This window comes from Schistocerca gregaria, chromosome 4 (genome assembly GCF_023897955.1).
Source record: "Schistocerca gregaria isolate iqSchGreg1 chromosome 4, iqSchGreg1.2, whole genome shotgun sequence".
Classification (NCBI taxonomy): domain Eukaryota; kingdom Metazoa; phylum Arthropoda; class Insecta; order Orthoptera; family Acrididae; genus Schistocerca; species Schistocerca gregaria.
Window position 1 is genome coordinate 272,448,082 of NC_064923.1, and position 17,287 is coordinate 272,465,368.

The window sequence follows — 17,287 nt, forward strand, 5'->3', positions numbered from 1 at the left end:
ATGGCCCGGACGTTCACCGGATCTGACGTCCCGGGATTTCTTTCTGTGGGGAAAGTTGAAGGATATTTGCTATCGTGATCCACCGACAACGCCTGACAAATTGCGTCAGCGCATTGTCAATGCAAGTGCGAACATTACGGAAGGCGAACTACTCGCTGTTGAGAGGAATGTCGGCACACGTATTGCCAAAAGCATTGAGGTTGACGGACATCATTTTGAGCATTTATTGCATTAATGTGGTATTTAGAGGTAATGACGCTGTAACAGCATGCATTATCAGAAATGGTAAGTTCACAAAGGTACATGTATCACATTGGAACAACCGAAATAAAATGTTCAAACGTACCTAAGTTCTGTATTTTAATTTACAAAACCTACCTGTTACCAACTGTTCGTCTAAAACTGTGAGCCATATGTTTGTGACTATTACAGCGCCATGTATCACAAAGCGAAAAAAGTGGTCCAACTAAAACATTCATATTTCCTTGCCTACTACACGAATATGTAATAAAAAAAGGGGTTCCTATTTTAAAAAAAAAACGCAGTTTATATCCGTTTGAACTATGGCAGCGCCATGTAGCGGTCCAACCATAGCGCCATCTGGTTTCCCCCTTCAAGCTTGACAAGTTTCGTTCTTTGTAGTTTTTTCGTTTGATGTTATTTCGTGAGGTATTTGGCCCGGTCACGATCTGTGGACCACCCTGTATCTCAAGAATGACAAGTCAGCCTTTTCGTTTTTTGTGACTGGGAAAGATAATCCCCCACACAGATATGGTTTTACAATTTTTACTGATTTCTGTCTCTACAAACAAGTAATATGCATTTAAATGATTAACTTTCAGTGTCCTATTTAGTACCGATTTGTAGATGCTTGATCCTGCGAGACACATAGCGGCGTCTGTCTCAGCTGTCATGATGTCGCAAAGGACCGCACAACCTGTAGTCTGCAGCTTATCATACCTCAGTTCACACTGACGTGCTGCTCGTAGCCAAACAATGTAAGTGATACAGTATGATGTATGGTTGTGTGCTCAGTTAGATTTCATACTACAGTGCATATTCTTAGTCTTACCACTCATCTCCCACTTTTTTTTGTTCAAATGGTTCTGAGCACTATGGGACTTAACATCTGAGGTCATCAGTCCCCTAGAACTAAGAACTACTTAAACCTAACTAACACAAGGACAACGCAAACAGCCATGCCCGAGGCAGGATTCGAACCTGCGACCGTAGCAGTCGCGCGGTTTCGGACTGAAGCGCCTAGAACCGCTCTACCACCGCGGCCGGCTTCCCCCTTTTTTTATTGGCTCCTGATGATGGTACGGAAGCCAGTGAAACGTATCATGTATTAATAAAAATAGTTTGTGATCGATACAAAAAAGTGATATTACTAACTTGATCCTGTAACCGGATGCCCATCGAGATACAAAAGCAAAGGATTTTTGCATAGACTTTTCTTTGCCCTCATTGTGTTGAATTTCGAAGCGTTCTGATTTCTCTTCCTCTTTTCTTTATTGCGTGTGTTATGCATTAGGTTTCTGATTCTACATCCACGTACGTTCTTTGCAAGCCATTGTCGAATGGTTGATAGAGCACCATAGTGTACCAATGCCAGTGATCACCTTTCCTGTTCCAGTCGCACATGTAGCGGGGATATATGATTACCTGTATACATTTGTACACGTCTAACGTGTTGTCACGAGGAGGAACAAAAGTCAGAGGATACCCAAGCCTGACGAACGAAACCTTACTTACTTAAACGGCGATGAGGGGACCTTGCATATCATGCTTCGAGTTTGTAACTAAACCGGCTCCACCAGATTCTATCCTGTGCAAGTTCCATCCAGTTTCCAGTAAACCCTAGTTCTTGCAGGTCTTTACGTAATCCACCCTCCAATCTCGTAAACTGGTCATCCAACCAACACTACTTTTCCAATAATGTGTCAACCTCGTAACATGTCCAACCTATTGTAGCTGCGTAACGTTTGCTTCTAGTGCAGTATTGGGATGATTCGTCGTAGTGAATATTTCTTCATTTTGCAGTCTCCTCTGCCGTTTTTCTTCATCCTTTGGCCCAAAATTGTACCTCTCACCCACCAAATATTTTTTTTTAAAAAAAAATAGCGGCTCTCGAGCAGTTACTGTATTATATTCCTGAACTTTTAACTCCTGTTGAGATTACCCTTGATGTAATGGTTGGTTTTAGTGTGTTATATGATCTCGAAGAATTATCGATTCGTTAGTTTAGTTCTAGCTTGACATCATTCCTCCAGTTGAAGGGTGATGCCAAATGTTCAGAGTTCTCAGCTATCTTCATCTCTCCCACCTGTAAATCCCTGAGCACTTGTGGTTCATCCTTATAATTGGTTCCAGCTCTTCTGTCTTTCCTGGGTTGATTACGAAGCCCGCTTTCCCTGCACTACAAGGGAAACAAGACAAAATTAATAATACAGGTTTTACGTATGTGATGTGTATATTAATTACGACGGTCGGGGACGATGATTGCGTTTATCCCTTTACTTATCCTGGCGGTGTGCCATGAACAACATACTAAAAATCGCGACCGATGGGGTATGAGCTTGCAGAGAGAATTTGTCACTTTTTTATGTTTTGTCAGAATAGCTTTAAAACCGCGACTTCTAGTGGAAAATTTTTACTATACAAAATTAAACTAAAAAGTAAGTTGAATTAGTACCAAAAGGGCCCTGTTATTTTATTGTCTAGGACTAATATTTTCCACATTATAAGGGAGATAAAATGCGCAGATTGTAAAAAAATGGTCACAGTGGCATAAAATTAATATTTATTGGTAAATGAAGTGCGTTAAGAACACACAAAATGTGTGTACTACGTATAAGTGTTAAGGAATACATTGTGTTCTGGGGGTGTAATAGGGTGAGTGGCGGGGGAAGGGGGGGAGGGGTAGAAGCGAGAGGGAGAGTAGATCGCCAGATTTAGGTCACATACTTCCTGATGAGCGAGCGAGCGCTGTCAAATGCGTCACACTGCCTCGTATCTCCCAACATCTGAAGAGGCCCAGAGGCTTAAAATGCCTCCCTTTTCGGCAGAAGTAGGACACCTATGCAAGACAACAAATGCATTACAGCAGGTTACTGTTCTAGACGTGAACATGATCAACCGTTTTCCATGAGACACATTCGATTCGCACGCTCTGGCAAGGTATACTGTGGATGTATGGTAAGTGGCTCCACTCAGTGCAACCCACTCTACAAGTGCCAGCAGTTGCTGAATGGAAGAGATTTGTGCAATCTAACACGCTTAAGGACGAGGGAAGTGCAATAACTTTCTGGTCATTCATTAATTCACTACCAACTGACTACAGCAGAATTATATGGCTTTAAAATACACTGTCAACGGTAAACAGCAACACAATGCCACATTTACCAGTCTAGTATCTTTTCCACCAGCACTGTATAGGTCACCGACGTCATCACACCTACAAATCAAACACTTCTCAGTGATTGTTTATATGAACGTACTTAAGATAAAAGCCCACTTAACAACTGTAAGTAAGTACTCACTTAATGAACTGAAAATAACTCTACTATATAAACACGAGCTCGTGTAAGTTATTTTGTGTATTCATATAAAATAACTAGACAAGAAATTCTGGGTAGGTATAGTCCTTCTGTAAACGTGAAAGCGAGCAATGCTTGTGGTGAGGAAATTCGCCTTTCCAGGAAGACAGGTGCAGCCCCGTGCAGGACGGCTAAGAACCAATTTCCTCCTCTAACAGTGTAGAAATTGTGCGTTGCTTTACGCAGATATTGTCCACATGCGCTTCTTGCTTCAGTGTTATGAGGGCGTGCTGAAAGTAAATGACTCAAAGTCTCTTCTGTGAAAGCTCGTAAAGGTTTTTTTAAAATAAAACTGAAACACCTTCATTTAAATGTGTGCATCTGTACTTAAATTATTGAATAACTAAAAGATGAAACTTCTACGTTATTTTATTCTAAAACAACTGAGTAAAACTGAACGTACTGAGCCTACTTTCCCTTTACTTTTTCTTATCATGTCAACACTGACCCACAATATTCTAGCGCAACGCAATCTGCTAAAAAAAAAAAAAAAAAAAGAAAAAAAAAACCTGACTTCAAATAATTAATACAAATGAATGGCCCTGAATAAGAAGCAATCCTGACAATAACCAATACATTTCATTAAGCACTTACCTCACAAAAATCTTCATTACGCGAATTACTGCAATACAGCGAGCGTCAATATTGATAGCTGAATAAAAGATTCTAACCACTACAGCCGCTAACTACTAATAGGCATGTGGTTATTTAAGGAAAGATTTTGTTGCAAACCAAATAATGTATTTTTTACCTTAATGTGTCATCCAGTTCAAACACGCTTATAAATTGTCATTGACATTCAGTACAAAGATATATAATCATGGATAATTTTCAATCTCCAAGTATAATACTTCCGGATCGTTAGCCTACGCTAACACTTCAGACCTCTACCCTCCAACAATGCTAACTTCTCACATTTAACATCCATCACTGCTGGCTGTTCATCTCCAACCGCCCAACAGTATTTCCATCACTGCTGGCGACTAACTTTCAACTGCCCAACACTACTGGCGATTAACTTCTAACAACGAGTTCAACCAGCCACAGAGTCCGTTACAAAGAAAGCGCAGTCAGAGATCCAATGCAAATCGCTACACAGCGTTGCCAACACAGACGCAGCTCACTTACAAAACAAACGCTATTAACGTTATACATCTTTATTCTTCGTGTCTACATATTTATTTCTCGTCAGTCTCTCCCAACGAGGACCATTTGTTGATGCTGTCACTGTAGAATGTTTGTCTTCGTTGATGGAGCCACCGTCTCACCACTGCTTACGCCGCTTCATTACTATCAAAGTACAAGTCCTCGAAAGTGTGCTTAAAGTTTTTGAAACAGATGAACATCGGATGGGGCCAAATGGTGACTGCGAAGGTGATGATCGATGACAGTGAATCCAATGCATCGGATTGTTACAGATGTCGCAGGGCTCGTGTGTGGTCTGGTACTGTCATGTTGAAAAAGAGGGTGCTCCGTATGTGGAGCTTCTGTGCTTAGAAACTTGGATCCAGCACGCTGTTTCTCATGCACCGACATAGTTATGTTACACACAGCCATGGTCCACGCTACAAATCGGAGCCCTCTAGCGAAAGAGGATTACAACTTACGTCAGCAAAACAGGAAAGTTGACCGAGTAATATGCTGGTTGGTTGGTTGGCTGATTTGGGGAAGGAGACCAAACAGTGAGGTCATCTGTCTCATATACGAAGGAAGGAAATCGGGTGTGGCCTTTAAAAGGCACTATCTCGGAATTTGTCTGAAGCGATTTAGGGAAATCACGGAAAACCCAAATGTTGCTGTTCTGGTCTTCAGTCCTGAGGTTGATTTGATGCAGCTCTACATGTTACTCTATCCTGTGCAAGCTGCTTCATCTCTCAGTACGTACTGCAGCCTACTTCCTTCTGAATCTGCTTAGTGTATCCATCTCTTGGTCTCCCTCCACGATTTTTACCCTACACGCTGCCCTCCAATACTAAATTGGTGATCTCTTGATGCCTTACCAACCGATCCCTTCTTCCAGTCAAGTTGTGCCACAAATTTCTCTTCTCTCCAATTCTATTCAATACCTCCTCATTAGTTATGTGATCTACCCCTCTAATCTCCAGCACTCTTCTGTAGCACCACATTTCGAAAGCTTCTATTCTCTTCTTGTCCAAACTATTTATCGTCCATGTTTCACTTCCATACATGGCTACACTCAGTACAAATACTTCCAGAAACGATTTCATGACACTTAAATCTATACTCGATGTTAACAAATTACTGTTCTTCAGAAACGCTTTCTGTCATTGCCAGTCTACATTTTATAACCTCTCTACTTCGACCTTCATCAGTTATTTTGCTTCCCAAATAGCTAAACTCCTTTGCTACTTTAAGTGACCCGTTTCCTAATTTTATTCCCTCAGCATCACCCGAGTTAACTCGACTACATTCCATTATCCTCGTTTTGCTTTTGATGCTGTTCATCTAATATCCTCCTTTCAAGATACTGTCCATCCCCGTTCAACAGCTCTTCCAAGTCCTTTGCTGTCTCTGACAGAATAACAATGTCATCGGCGAACCTCAAAGTTTTTATTTCTTCTCCATGGATTTTAATACCTACTCCGAACTTTTCTTTTGTTTCCTTTACTGCTTGCTCAATATACAGATTGAATAGCATCGGACAGAGGCTATAACCCTGTCTCACTCCCTTCCCAACCACTGCTTCCCTTTTCATGTCCCTCGACTCTTATAACTGCCATCTGGTTTCTGTACAAATTGTAAATAGCCTTTCGCTCCCTGTATTTTACCCCTGCCACCTTCAGAATTTGAAAGAGAGCATTCCAGTCAACATTGTCAAAAGCTTTCTGTAAGTCTACAAATGCTAGAAACGTAGGTTTGCCTTTCCTTAATCTATTTTCTAAGATAAGTCGTTGGGTCAGTATTGCCTCATATGTTCCAACATTTCTACGGAATCCAAACTGATCTTCCCCGAGGTCGGCTTCTACCAGTTTTTCCTTTCGTCTGTGAAGAATTCGCGTTAGTATTTTGCAGCTGTGACTTATTAAACTGATAGTTCGGTAATTTTCGCATCTGTCAAAACCTGCTTTCTTTGGTATTGGAATTATTATATTCTTCTTGAAGTCTGAGGGTATTTCGCCTGTCTCATACATCTTGCTCACCAGCTGGTAGAGTTTTGTCAGGACTGGCTCTCCCAAGGCTGTCAATAGTTCTAATGGAATGTTGTCTACTCCCGGAGCCTTGTTTCGACTTAGGTGGTTCAGTGCTTTATCAGACCTAAACCTAAATCAGGATGGCCGAATGCGCGTCCAGTGTGCTAACCACTGCGCCACCTCGCTCGGTCGAGTAATAGGCACGACGTGCAACACCTCAACCTTTATTGAGAACAGAGAAGAAAGTCGAAGGTTTACTTTTCAGCACACCCTCGTTTATTGACGTATATCCGAATTCCATGCCATCTTAACGGAAGTTGTTGAAAGTAACAACCTCCCCAGACTTGTATGTGTACTGTATCGTCAGTGATTCATAAAAAGAGTTGCGGAAGCGAAACAAAGAAATAAATGATATAAGTATGTTTTTTTACATACAATTACTGTCCTTATTCAGCCCCTCTTTCAGATAAAATATTAGTATGTGTAAGTAACACACTGTTAAATCAAGTCCCATCACCTGCCTGTCGTGCATGGTATTTGAGTAACTGAGGTGTTTCTGAACGCTACGTGGCTAAAATTGGCTGGAACTTAGTCACCGTAACAATAGGAGCTCGAGATAGCCGCTCCATCCGCTCGTTGGTTTGACGCAAGTGGTACTGCCGCAAATAAAACAGAGTAATCCGCAAATAGCTGATAGCGGAATCCTACGTCTTTGCGAGGAGCAGGGCTAGAATGCTTCTCGCGCCGTGACGTCATTCGGTAGCGCGAGTGGGCACCTCCGGGTACCGTTGTGTTCTGGAGTGTAGTCCCACGTTGTTCGGCGATGCGTACCGAGCTACTGCACCAATCTGCGACGGAGCAGCCGTCACAAGGTACTGCAGTAACCCTCAGAGCAAATACGAAACTTTTTCCACTTACAAGGGACGTGCTCGGCGCTGAACGCACATAACAGCACGAAAATATGCTTAGAATATAAACCGCTCATCCCAAAAGAGTGGTATGAGCCATTCGTATGCAGCATGCAGCTGTTGTCCGTTAGCGCTAACAGACGGTAGAGTGTTGTACCTGCACTGACAAGTAGTTACTCTACTCGTGTGAATAGTGTTTCTCCAGTAGAGACCGTCTTTTGGAGTGTACAGTTCTGAGTTAGTCTAAAGAGTGCACATCAATATCATTACGACAATTTGTCCCGTGAATATCGTCAAAATATTACAGGTAAACTTTCGACGTTCTGCGTAGAGTAAGTAAATTATGCGATAATCATTTCACCATCAGACTTTACTCTGTGCTGTACACTCAATGTCCTACATCGAAGTACAAGCTTGTGTTAAGATATGCTTGGTAAAACGCTGATTATGAAATTGTCATACGAAGATCGATGTTTGAAAATGCCATTGGTGTGGCGTTTTGATATTGGGCTCCTTGATGCAGAAGTGATGTGTAATGTGAAAATGTGGCTTCAGTCAGGTGTGCATACTGTTCTGGTCCAGTTTGCTTTGGCCAATTCATTGAAATCCCACACCCGCTCTTTGAAGACTGAACAACTGTGAGACACTATCAGTTCAGTAAAAAGTATGTTGTTCAGATAGCGTGATTATTTTAAGGAGAAGGAAATAGCATCAATCAAATGTCTTTCGTGGTAAGACAGGCAGTTTTTCGTGGAAATTGGCTCATACAACTGTTTTTGGGATGAGCGATTTATACTCTTATTACATTTATGTATGTTTCTGAATATTCGTGGCCACAAACTTCCCTTGGTAGTATTTCTCATCATTACAGCAAAAATTCATACAATTGTGTGCCGAATACGGATTGTGAAGTCCGAGGAGACATCGAAATGACAAGCTTCCAGACAAAACGTTGTTGAAGTACTCCACTGTGACCGTTATGTAGCTGATCAGTGCGTCATCGCCGTTGAGGAATTTACTGGTTATAAGACCTCTCATAGAGATCCTGTCCTGGAACCCTTCAGAATCTTACTTTCTGGAAGTCCTTATCACTACTATTAGAAACGACTTCGTACGCCTTACGTTTCTAATCGTGGACTTGCTTTGCACGGAGCGACCGACACATGTTGCGTCATTATGTCTCCAACTTTTATATTTAGAACCATGCCGTGCTGCACTTCAATAACTCTGTTAGAGTGGATATTTTTTTCTCGTTCGTCGTGTGGTTGCAACAGATATAACTGCTCGTGGAGGCTTAGAAAAATGTGCATTTCACTATCGCTTACCTCCTCGTTCAATCATCGTTTCATAACATTTCTTTCCTCTGCTATGTAACATCAATATTTCAACTATGTAATGTTTGTCACATCCTTTTGCTTTGTACGTGGAAGTAAATTAACGTCAAGTTACCACTCCAGATAAATATAGAAATAGCCTTAAATAAATCTCGTATAGACGTCCGCAAGTCGTTCCTATGCCACAAAAAATTTTCAAGCGTATTACGAAAAAAAGCATTAAAGATAGTACTGTAACAAATGTCGCTGAAAGAAAAAATAAATTGTCTTATATAAGGTGGAAATTTTCTCTATTTTCATTACATGCACGGAAGTGCTGCAATAGTCATAAATGTAGAATTATTTCCTGTCATCCATAGAAGTAATCTTTGAACGTTTCGTCTAGGAAGCGAACGAGTATTTTGCTTTTGGAGTGAAGCCCCACAAGTGCATCGAAAGAACGATACCACTTTGACTTCCACAGCTTCGTCGGTGCAGTTTCGCTGTTGAAAGTACTCTCATGTTGGAGTAGCTGGTATCGCCTTTGATATTTAATGGCACCCAAGGCCTATACGCGAGGCATTCATTCGATACGGCGCTTAGTAATGCACTCTAGGAGATGACGTCGTCTCCGAAGCGTCTCTCCCGTAGTACGATATAGCTGTAGTCCAAATTAAATCGAAAACGGACGGAAAAGTCGATTTGTTGGCCATCCACTCGCCGCTATTTTTGTTTGTAAGCCCACTGTGGCTGGATTCGACTTTGGCACGGCTGTCTAGGTGTCTTGCGCAAAAGGAGAAAATACGTGCAGACCACAAATACCAGCTAACAGTAGCGGCGTGGGCGTAATAGTCTTACATCAGCACACCAACACTCAAGGTTAAGCTGTACACAGTCCGACATTGAGGTGCATATGAGACTTTTGGCAGTCTACCACCGAGTTCTGACGTCAAACATTTCATTGTCCACTGTTGTGTTTATGACCCCCTTCTTCTCCTTTGCCTACGTCTTCCAGAAACCTATCACTGTACTGATATATTTACTTTTTATTTATTTATTTATTTATTTATTTTGTTTTCGTGGCATTTTATATTGGACAGGTCAGTTCAGAATAGTAAATTATACATTGCATTTGTACCGTATAATGAGATTAATGCAATTTATGACATGTGATTACTGTAGGCAACGAGTTTGACAATAAATATGCACGACAACATAAATGTAATGTGTTAAGGTAACAAGACGTAATTTTACACTGTAAAAATTCCTCTTCGTTTGTCAAGGAATTCACTTACACGGTAACATCAGTAATCCATCAGAGATAACTCCAACTTTGTTTAATAGACGTCCTTTCTTTACCAATTTGATATTGTGATTGTAGGACTGTATTTCACCACGATAGGCAGAAGTTCTGGCTTGGGAGACAAGAATGTTATTACAGTTTCGGATTCTATGACTATGGACATAGCTGTATTGCTTATATTTAGTGGATTTAGTTAAATGTTGTCTAAAAAAGACATACTGCTCGTGAATATAATAATGCATGATTTGTGTCATATCTGGATTGCATTTCGTGAGATTTCTTATCCCAATAATCTTTGCATCTGTGTTGCACTGTAAAGTTTTGCACAACACTGCAATTGTCGACGGTATGTGCTGTGTGTCTTGTCCGGAACAAGCTCGAACTGTTCACTCACGGTACCTTCTGTTGATAATAGTACTACCCACTTTATCCTTCGTTCTCAAGCTTTCATTCACTAATGATCGTCTGTCTCCTTTTTTTTCCTTTTTTTACGGCAGTGTCAATTGTGCATGGCTGTTGTCCTACTCTGTTTTTTGTGTCGTAAGTTTTAGTGACGATATACAGGGTGATTCAGAAAGATTTGCAAAAATTTTACTATGTCATTCTACAAGTAAAACTAAAGAAAAAAGTTCATATAAACATAGGTCCGCAAATGTTTAGTTACGGAGTTACGGCTAAAAAAAGATTTTGCCTGAAATTTAGTAACTTCGCTAATTCGAAGTCATCGCAAAACTATATGAGGTTAAAGTAAAGCATGATTTCCATTTATTATGTTGTTATTGGTCTGGTGAATCTAATAAAACATCTCCCAGACGTGTATCTGCATAAGGTTTCCAGAACATCCAGAGAAGAAAAGATTATTATACAAGTAAATTCGTTTGCTTTCCATTAAGAATGTAGAAACTTTTATGTCATTGTTGGTAACCGTTAGTGAGTTGTTTCAATCGTTTCCTAACCTTTAAACGAGTTAGTTTTCTGTATTATTCAGTGAAAGAACATAACAAATAAAATCACATAGTAACTGTTGTAGTTTGTAGATTATTTATGAAGTAGGATTGGTCGTGGTTCTACACGTCTGTGGCCACCCAGATCGCCCGATTTAACACCAATGGATTTTTGTGTATGGGGATGGATGAAAGACATAGTTTATGAGGAGAAAGTCAATACATGTAAGGCATTACTTGCTCGCATTACGAACGCAATAGACGAAATTAAGAACATCCCTGTAAAACTGGAACGAACAACAAATTCTGTTCGTACTTGTGCAGGTAAATGCGTTGAACTCGTTGGAGACATTTTTGAACATTTATTGTGTATGAATTGTCGAATCGTATGTACACTGTACAACTTCATTAACACTAAGCTTTGTTTTTTTCCGGTTTAACATGAGCTCACGTATGTTATGGTATTAATAAAAGTAGATTATCTGACACATTCATAGAGTTTCAGTTAACATGATTATCATAATTCTTCCAAAATTAAATTCTCTACATCTTCTGCTGAAAATTTAGTGCAGTTGTCTGGAATTTGGGCCAAGTAGTTAATAAATTAAAAATTTTACGAAATTACGTCTTTGCTTCTCTGGACATTCTGGGAAACTACTGCAGATACAATTCTGGAACATGTTTTATTTGATTCACCACATCAATAACAACAAAATAAGTTGAAGTCGTGCTTTACTTTAAACCCGTACAGTTTTACGGTGGCTCTATATTAGCGAAGTTGCTCAATTTCAGCCAAAATCTTTTATTAGCCTAACTCCTTAACTAAACATTTGCGAACATATGTTTATGTAAACTTTTTACTAGGTTTTACTTGTAGAATAACATATTAAAATATTCGCATATCTTCATGATCACCCTGCATTGCAGACTTTCGTTGTGTCACAGAAACCAAGGTAAGCGGGGCTACAAACCAAATGAATCATAACTACGTCATTACTCTGTAACGAGCCATCGAAGTACCCCTGAGCAACCTCAGAAATGTGTCTCCTCATATTCGTCAGGCGTATTTTCTCTGGCGTTTCGGCAGATATTAGCAATTTAGTTTTTTCAGCAAGTAGCCGGAGTCAGCCCAAACAAATCCTGCTCACCACGTCTTTCTTACGACGCCCAGTGTCGGCGGAAAGCGTCAGTTGTTTCCCATTTCAAACAAAATGACTTTTAAAGCAGAGTTTACATGCCCGTTTTAGAGAGCGGTCCCAAATTAGTCTAGGGCGTTATTCGTGTTACTGATCTGTATTAACAAGAAGAGTAAAACACGAGGATTAACCAGTACCCCAACGACGAAAGCACCGCCCTGCTACTGCCACGCAACAGCGCTGCTGAGTCACTGTTGGAGTACTGGTCATTCTTCGTGTTTTACCGTCCCAGTTAATACATATCGATAAAAGGAATATCGCATTAGACAAATTTCGGACCGCTCTATCGAATGGACATGTAGAAGTCGACTTCCAAAATCATTTTGTTTGTAATGGGAACAACGTGACGCTCTCCGCCGATGCTGGGCGTCGTAAGAATGATGCGGCGAGCAGGATTTCCGAAACACAGCGAAAATGCTTATGGCGATCCATAGGAGACACAACTAGTATATGTACCCCTGGATCGATTTCAATGAACTTGGTACACACATTACTTATTGTCTCGAAATAATTACTGCATGGCTGAAAACCACCTAGCTATCATCGGAATGGTGTGACATGGAAAATGGACAAAGAGAGAGGGAGGACAAGATTGTCAAAGCGAGGGAGAGGACGAGATGTGTGCAATGTTTGTGCCCTCCGCGTATGCGGGCAAAGTCACACGTACGACACTAGCCTAATTACATATAACACAACATTGACTTTGAGCCCAGGATCAAAAACTCGTCCACTTGCTGGAGCTATCAGAAAACAAATGAAAACCAAGTAAAAATATGACACAAAATTGACTTTGACTCTCTTATACCATTGCTCAGGAGTAGAACATTCAAATGTGCTCAAAGTGGTGACGCTGGACACCGATACACCGGTGCACTCGTTGAATGAAAGAATTATTTACTGCTTCAAGTGTTTCTTGCTGAAGAGAATTACAAGCAAGCACGATACGATCCTACATGTCCTCTGGAGTTGTTGGAATATCGCGATAGACATCGTATTTAATGCATCTCCAAAGTAAAAAGTCCAGAGGATTTGAATCAGGAGACCTAGCAGGCCAAGTAACTGTTCCTCTTCGACCAGTCCATCAGGCAGGATTCCTTCGGCTCAGAACATGACGTGCACGCAAGGCATTATGTGCTGGACATCCATCGTGTTGCTACCACATAAGCATTCTGGTTGTTAGCGGCACTTCATCCAGAAGAGGAGGGATAATTCGTCTGAGGAAGTTGGCATACGCTATGCCGTTTAGAATACCATTGACAAAATAAGGGCCAATAATTGTAGTACCAAGCATCCCATACCAGAAGTTAACACTCCATTGACGCTGATCTTCCACCTGTCTAAGCCATCGTGTGTTGTTGCAGGATGAATACTGCATGTTCCTTGTATTTATCTGTCCTTCGTTTGAGAAGGAACATTCATCGGTAAATAGAACATAGCAGAAGTTCGGGTTGGCGAAGATTTGCTGCCGGGAATAGTGGCCGAGCGGTTCTAGGCGCGACCGCCTCGGTCGCAGGTTTCTGCCTCGGGCATGGATGTGTGTGATGTCCTTAGGTTAGTTAGGTTTAAGTAGTTCTAAGTTCTAGGGGACTGACGACCTCCGAATTAAGTCCCATAGTGCTCAGAGCCATTTGAACCATTTTTTTGAAGATTTGCTGCTGTGCCCACTGACAGAACTGTACACGATTCTCGAAATCATTCCCATGCAATTCTCGATGCAGGTGTACATAGTAAGGATGGAACCGGTGTCGTTTCAGTATACGATGTACACCGGTTTTTAGGAATGCCAATCTCGTGCTCAAGCTGCCGTGCGGTCACATGTGGATTCATAGCAACGGAAGCGAGAACAGTAACTTCGGCAGGTTCGTCTGTGCGAGTGCTACAACGATTGCGTTGTCGTGGTTGAAACTTCCCGTTTCCTGAAGCGTCGCAACAAGATGAGAAAACATCCGTCGGGAAGGTGGGTTCTTGTCAGGATATCGCCCTCTGTACAGTTCCGCTCCCTGCGTAGCATTTCGCCTACCTTCAACAACAACAACAATAATAAAAGAAACGCTATGTCGATGCAGTTTGTAGGAAGGACAGTCTTTACTGTATGCCTTCTCTACACAACATTATTTAAAACGACTAAAGTACTGTACTAAATGTACCCATACATAAGAAAACAGTATTGCAATTACTGTACTGCTAACTTACATTCCCCATAAATGAGTAGCATTTCTACCTTCTCTTCGTTGGTGTATATTCTTCTCACACTACTCTTCAATTGACGGTGGTTGACGGAATGAAGGATATGGATTCTTCTTATGTTTACATTTGTCCTCTGTCAATGCCAACACGTGGATGTGTTCTATAACCTCGAGTACCTGCACTAAGCGCTGGGAGCTTCAACGTCAATGTTGTGTTATGTAACTAATAATGTTGTGTTTCAGTGAATGGTACACTTGATACTTTTTTGGATGGGTCTTTAGGAGAGGAAATGATTTACCGAATAAAAAAATACAGGGTGTCAATTAAAAAAAATCATATCACTGTTCATATCTTTGTAAAAAACAAAGCTACAACGAAGGTTCAAATGGTTCAAATGGCTCTGAGCACTATGGGACTTAACTTCTGAGGTCATCAGTCCCCTACAACTTAGAACTACTTAAACCTAACTAACCTAAGGCCATCACACACATCGATGCCCGAGGCAGGATGACTGAAGCGCCTAGAACCGTTCGACCACCAGCGGCCGGCTTTTCCAATATTTCTGGGTATTGTGGTATGAGATCCCCATGGTTTCCAGGGGCTTGTTACAAAGTTATAACGTAATTATGATTTATTTAGTTTGTTGCCTCCACTTAAATTGTTCCTGTGAAACAACAGTGAAGAGGTTCTTAAGATGCAGTCATTAAAAAGCACAACACGAAACAGTGTTGTGCGACGCCATCAGCTCTGCGATGTGTTTCACATCGCTGTGCGAACAGCTGAGTATAGGGTCGTTGTGCCCCTCTTCCAGTGCATTCAGTGCACCCACACACAAGGTACATAATGACCGACTCTCCGTGAGCCAACACGTTTGTCGTACTGTGCACCGCTGCTAACGTAACAATTGACACTGCCAGAATAAGAAACACGAGATACAGACAGGCAGTAGTGAATGCAAGCTCGAGTACGAAGAGTGGAGACCGTGCAGGGTATGGTGGCCAATGTACAGTGGCCAGTTTTCGTCCAAAGCGCTCGGTGAGTTCATTCGTTTGTTCGGAAAGGGAGGCAGGCAGTGTTGTAACCCTTCGGCCAACCGACGATGACAGAATCAAGGCGCACGCCCTGCAATCTTTCTCAAAAGATTTTACAGAAACTATTCGGTAAAAAAAATCATGTTTTGCGTTACTTACAGTAGAAAATAGATGAAGGAAAGGCAAACGTACGTGTCTAGCATTTGTAGACTTAGGGAAAGCTTTTGACAATGTTGACCGTAAAACTCTCTTTCAAATTCTGAAGGTGGCAGGGGTAAAATACAGGTAGTGAAAGGCTATTTACAATTTGTACAGAAACCAGATGGCAGTTACAAGAGTCGAGGGACATGAAAGGGAAGCAGTGGTTGGGAAGGGAGCGAGACAGGTTTGTAGCCTCTCCCTGATGTTACTCAATCTGTATATTGAGCAAGCAGTAAAGGAAACAAGAGAAAAATTCTGAGTAGGAATTAAAATTCATGGAGTAGAGCTGAATGAAATGGACAGTGTCTTGAAAGGAGAATAGAAGATGAGCATCAACAAAAGCAAAGCGAGGATAATGGAATGTAGTCGAATTAAATCGGGTGATGCTGCGGGAATTAGATTAGGAAATGAGACGCTTAAAGTAGTAAATGAGTTTTGCTATTTTGGGAGCAAAATAACAGATGATTGTCGAAGTAGAGAGGATATAAAATGTAGACTGTCAGTGGCAAATAAAGCGTTTCTGAAGAAGAGAAATTTGTTAACATCGAGTATAGATTTAAGCGTCAGGTAGTCGTTTCTGAAAGTATTTGTATGAAGTGAAACGTGGACGATGAATAGTTTAGATAAGAAGAGAATAGAAGCTTTGGAAATGTGATGCTACAGAAGAACACTGGCTATTAGATGGGTAGATCACATAACTAACGAGGAGGTATTGAATAGAATTGGGGAGAAGAGAACTATGTGGCACAACTTTACTAGAAGAAGGGATCGGTTGGTAGGGCATATTCTGAGGCATCAAGGATCACCAATTTAGTATTGGAGGGCACCGTGGAGGGTAAAAATCGTAGAGGGAGGCCAAGAGATGCATTCACTAAACAGATTCAGAAGGATGTAGGTTGCAGTAGGTACTGTAAGATGAGGAAGCTTTCACAGGATAGAGTAGCACGGAGAGCTGCATCAAACCAGTCTCTGGACTGAACACCACCACCACCACAACAATAACAACATAGTTTATATGTCGGGTTCATGATGATGTGCCCGTCATTTGGTTAATGGTCGCAGTTACTGTGATATTTACTTGGAAGTAAGACACTGCGCGAAATTCGAAAAAGTTTGCAATGAAAAATAGGGGTCACTGTTGTTTTGCGTTTGGTGCACATTGCATATATCTTGTTGAATATGAAATTTAGTTAGCATATAGCTTTTTCTTTAGACTTGAGTAGAGGTCTCTATCTAACGAGTTTCGAGATAACTGATCTGATGCAGCACACTCATTTGCAATCGTGCCACGCCAGCGATAAAGCCAGAGTAAGATAGTCACAACAGTTCTGACATTTCGTAAACGGTTTGCGATATAGAAATGAGATTTTGGCAAATGATAGCACACAAAGAGGACAGTATTTTGCTGTACAATTATTACGCAAAACTTCATTATCTGCCATGTTATTCCACC

The 17,287-nt window shown here is 41.1% G+C and overlaps 1 protein-coding gene across 3 annotated transcripts in view; it reads left to right on the plus strand.

Annotated features, from left to right (window-relative positions):
* LOC126365992 (protein GDAP2 homolog) overlaps positions 1–17,287 on the plus strand; it is a 929,669-nt gene that overhangs the window by 655,938 nt on the left and 256,444 nt on the right. Inside the window, exon 1 of one of the 3 annotated variants that reach the window (XM_050008812.1) lies at positions 7,506–7,623. The exons of the other annotated variants lie outside the window; for them this stretch is intronic. Coding sequence (XP_049864769.1) covers positions 7,575–7,623 — 49 coding nt within the window. The 5' untranslated portion in view covers positions 7,506–7,574. Of the gene's footprint in view, positions 1–7,505; positions 7,624–17,287 lie in introns of those variants that run through there. 3 annotated transcript variants of the gene reach the window in all.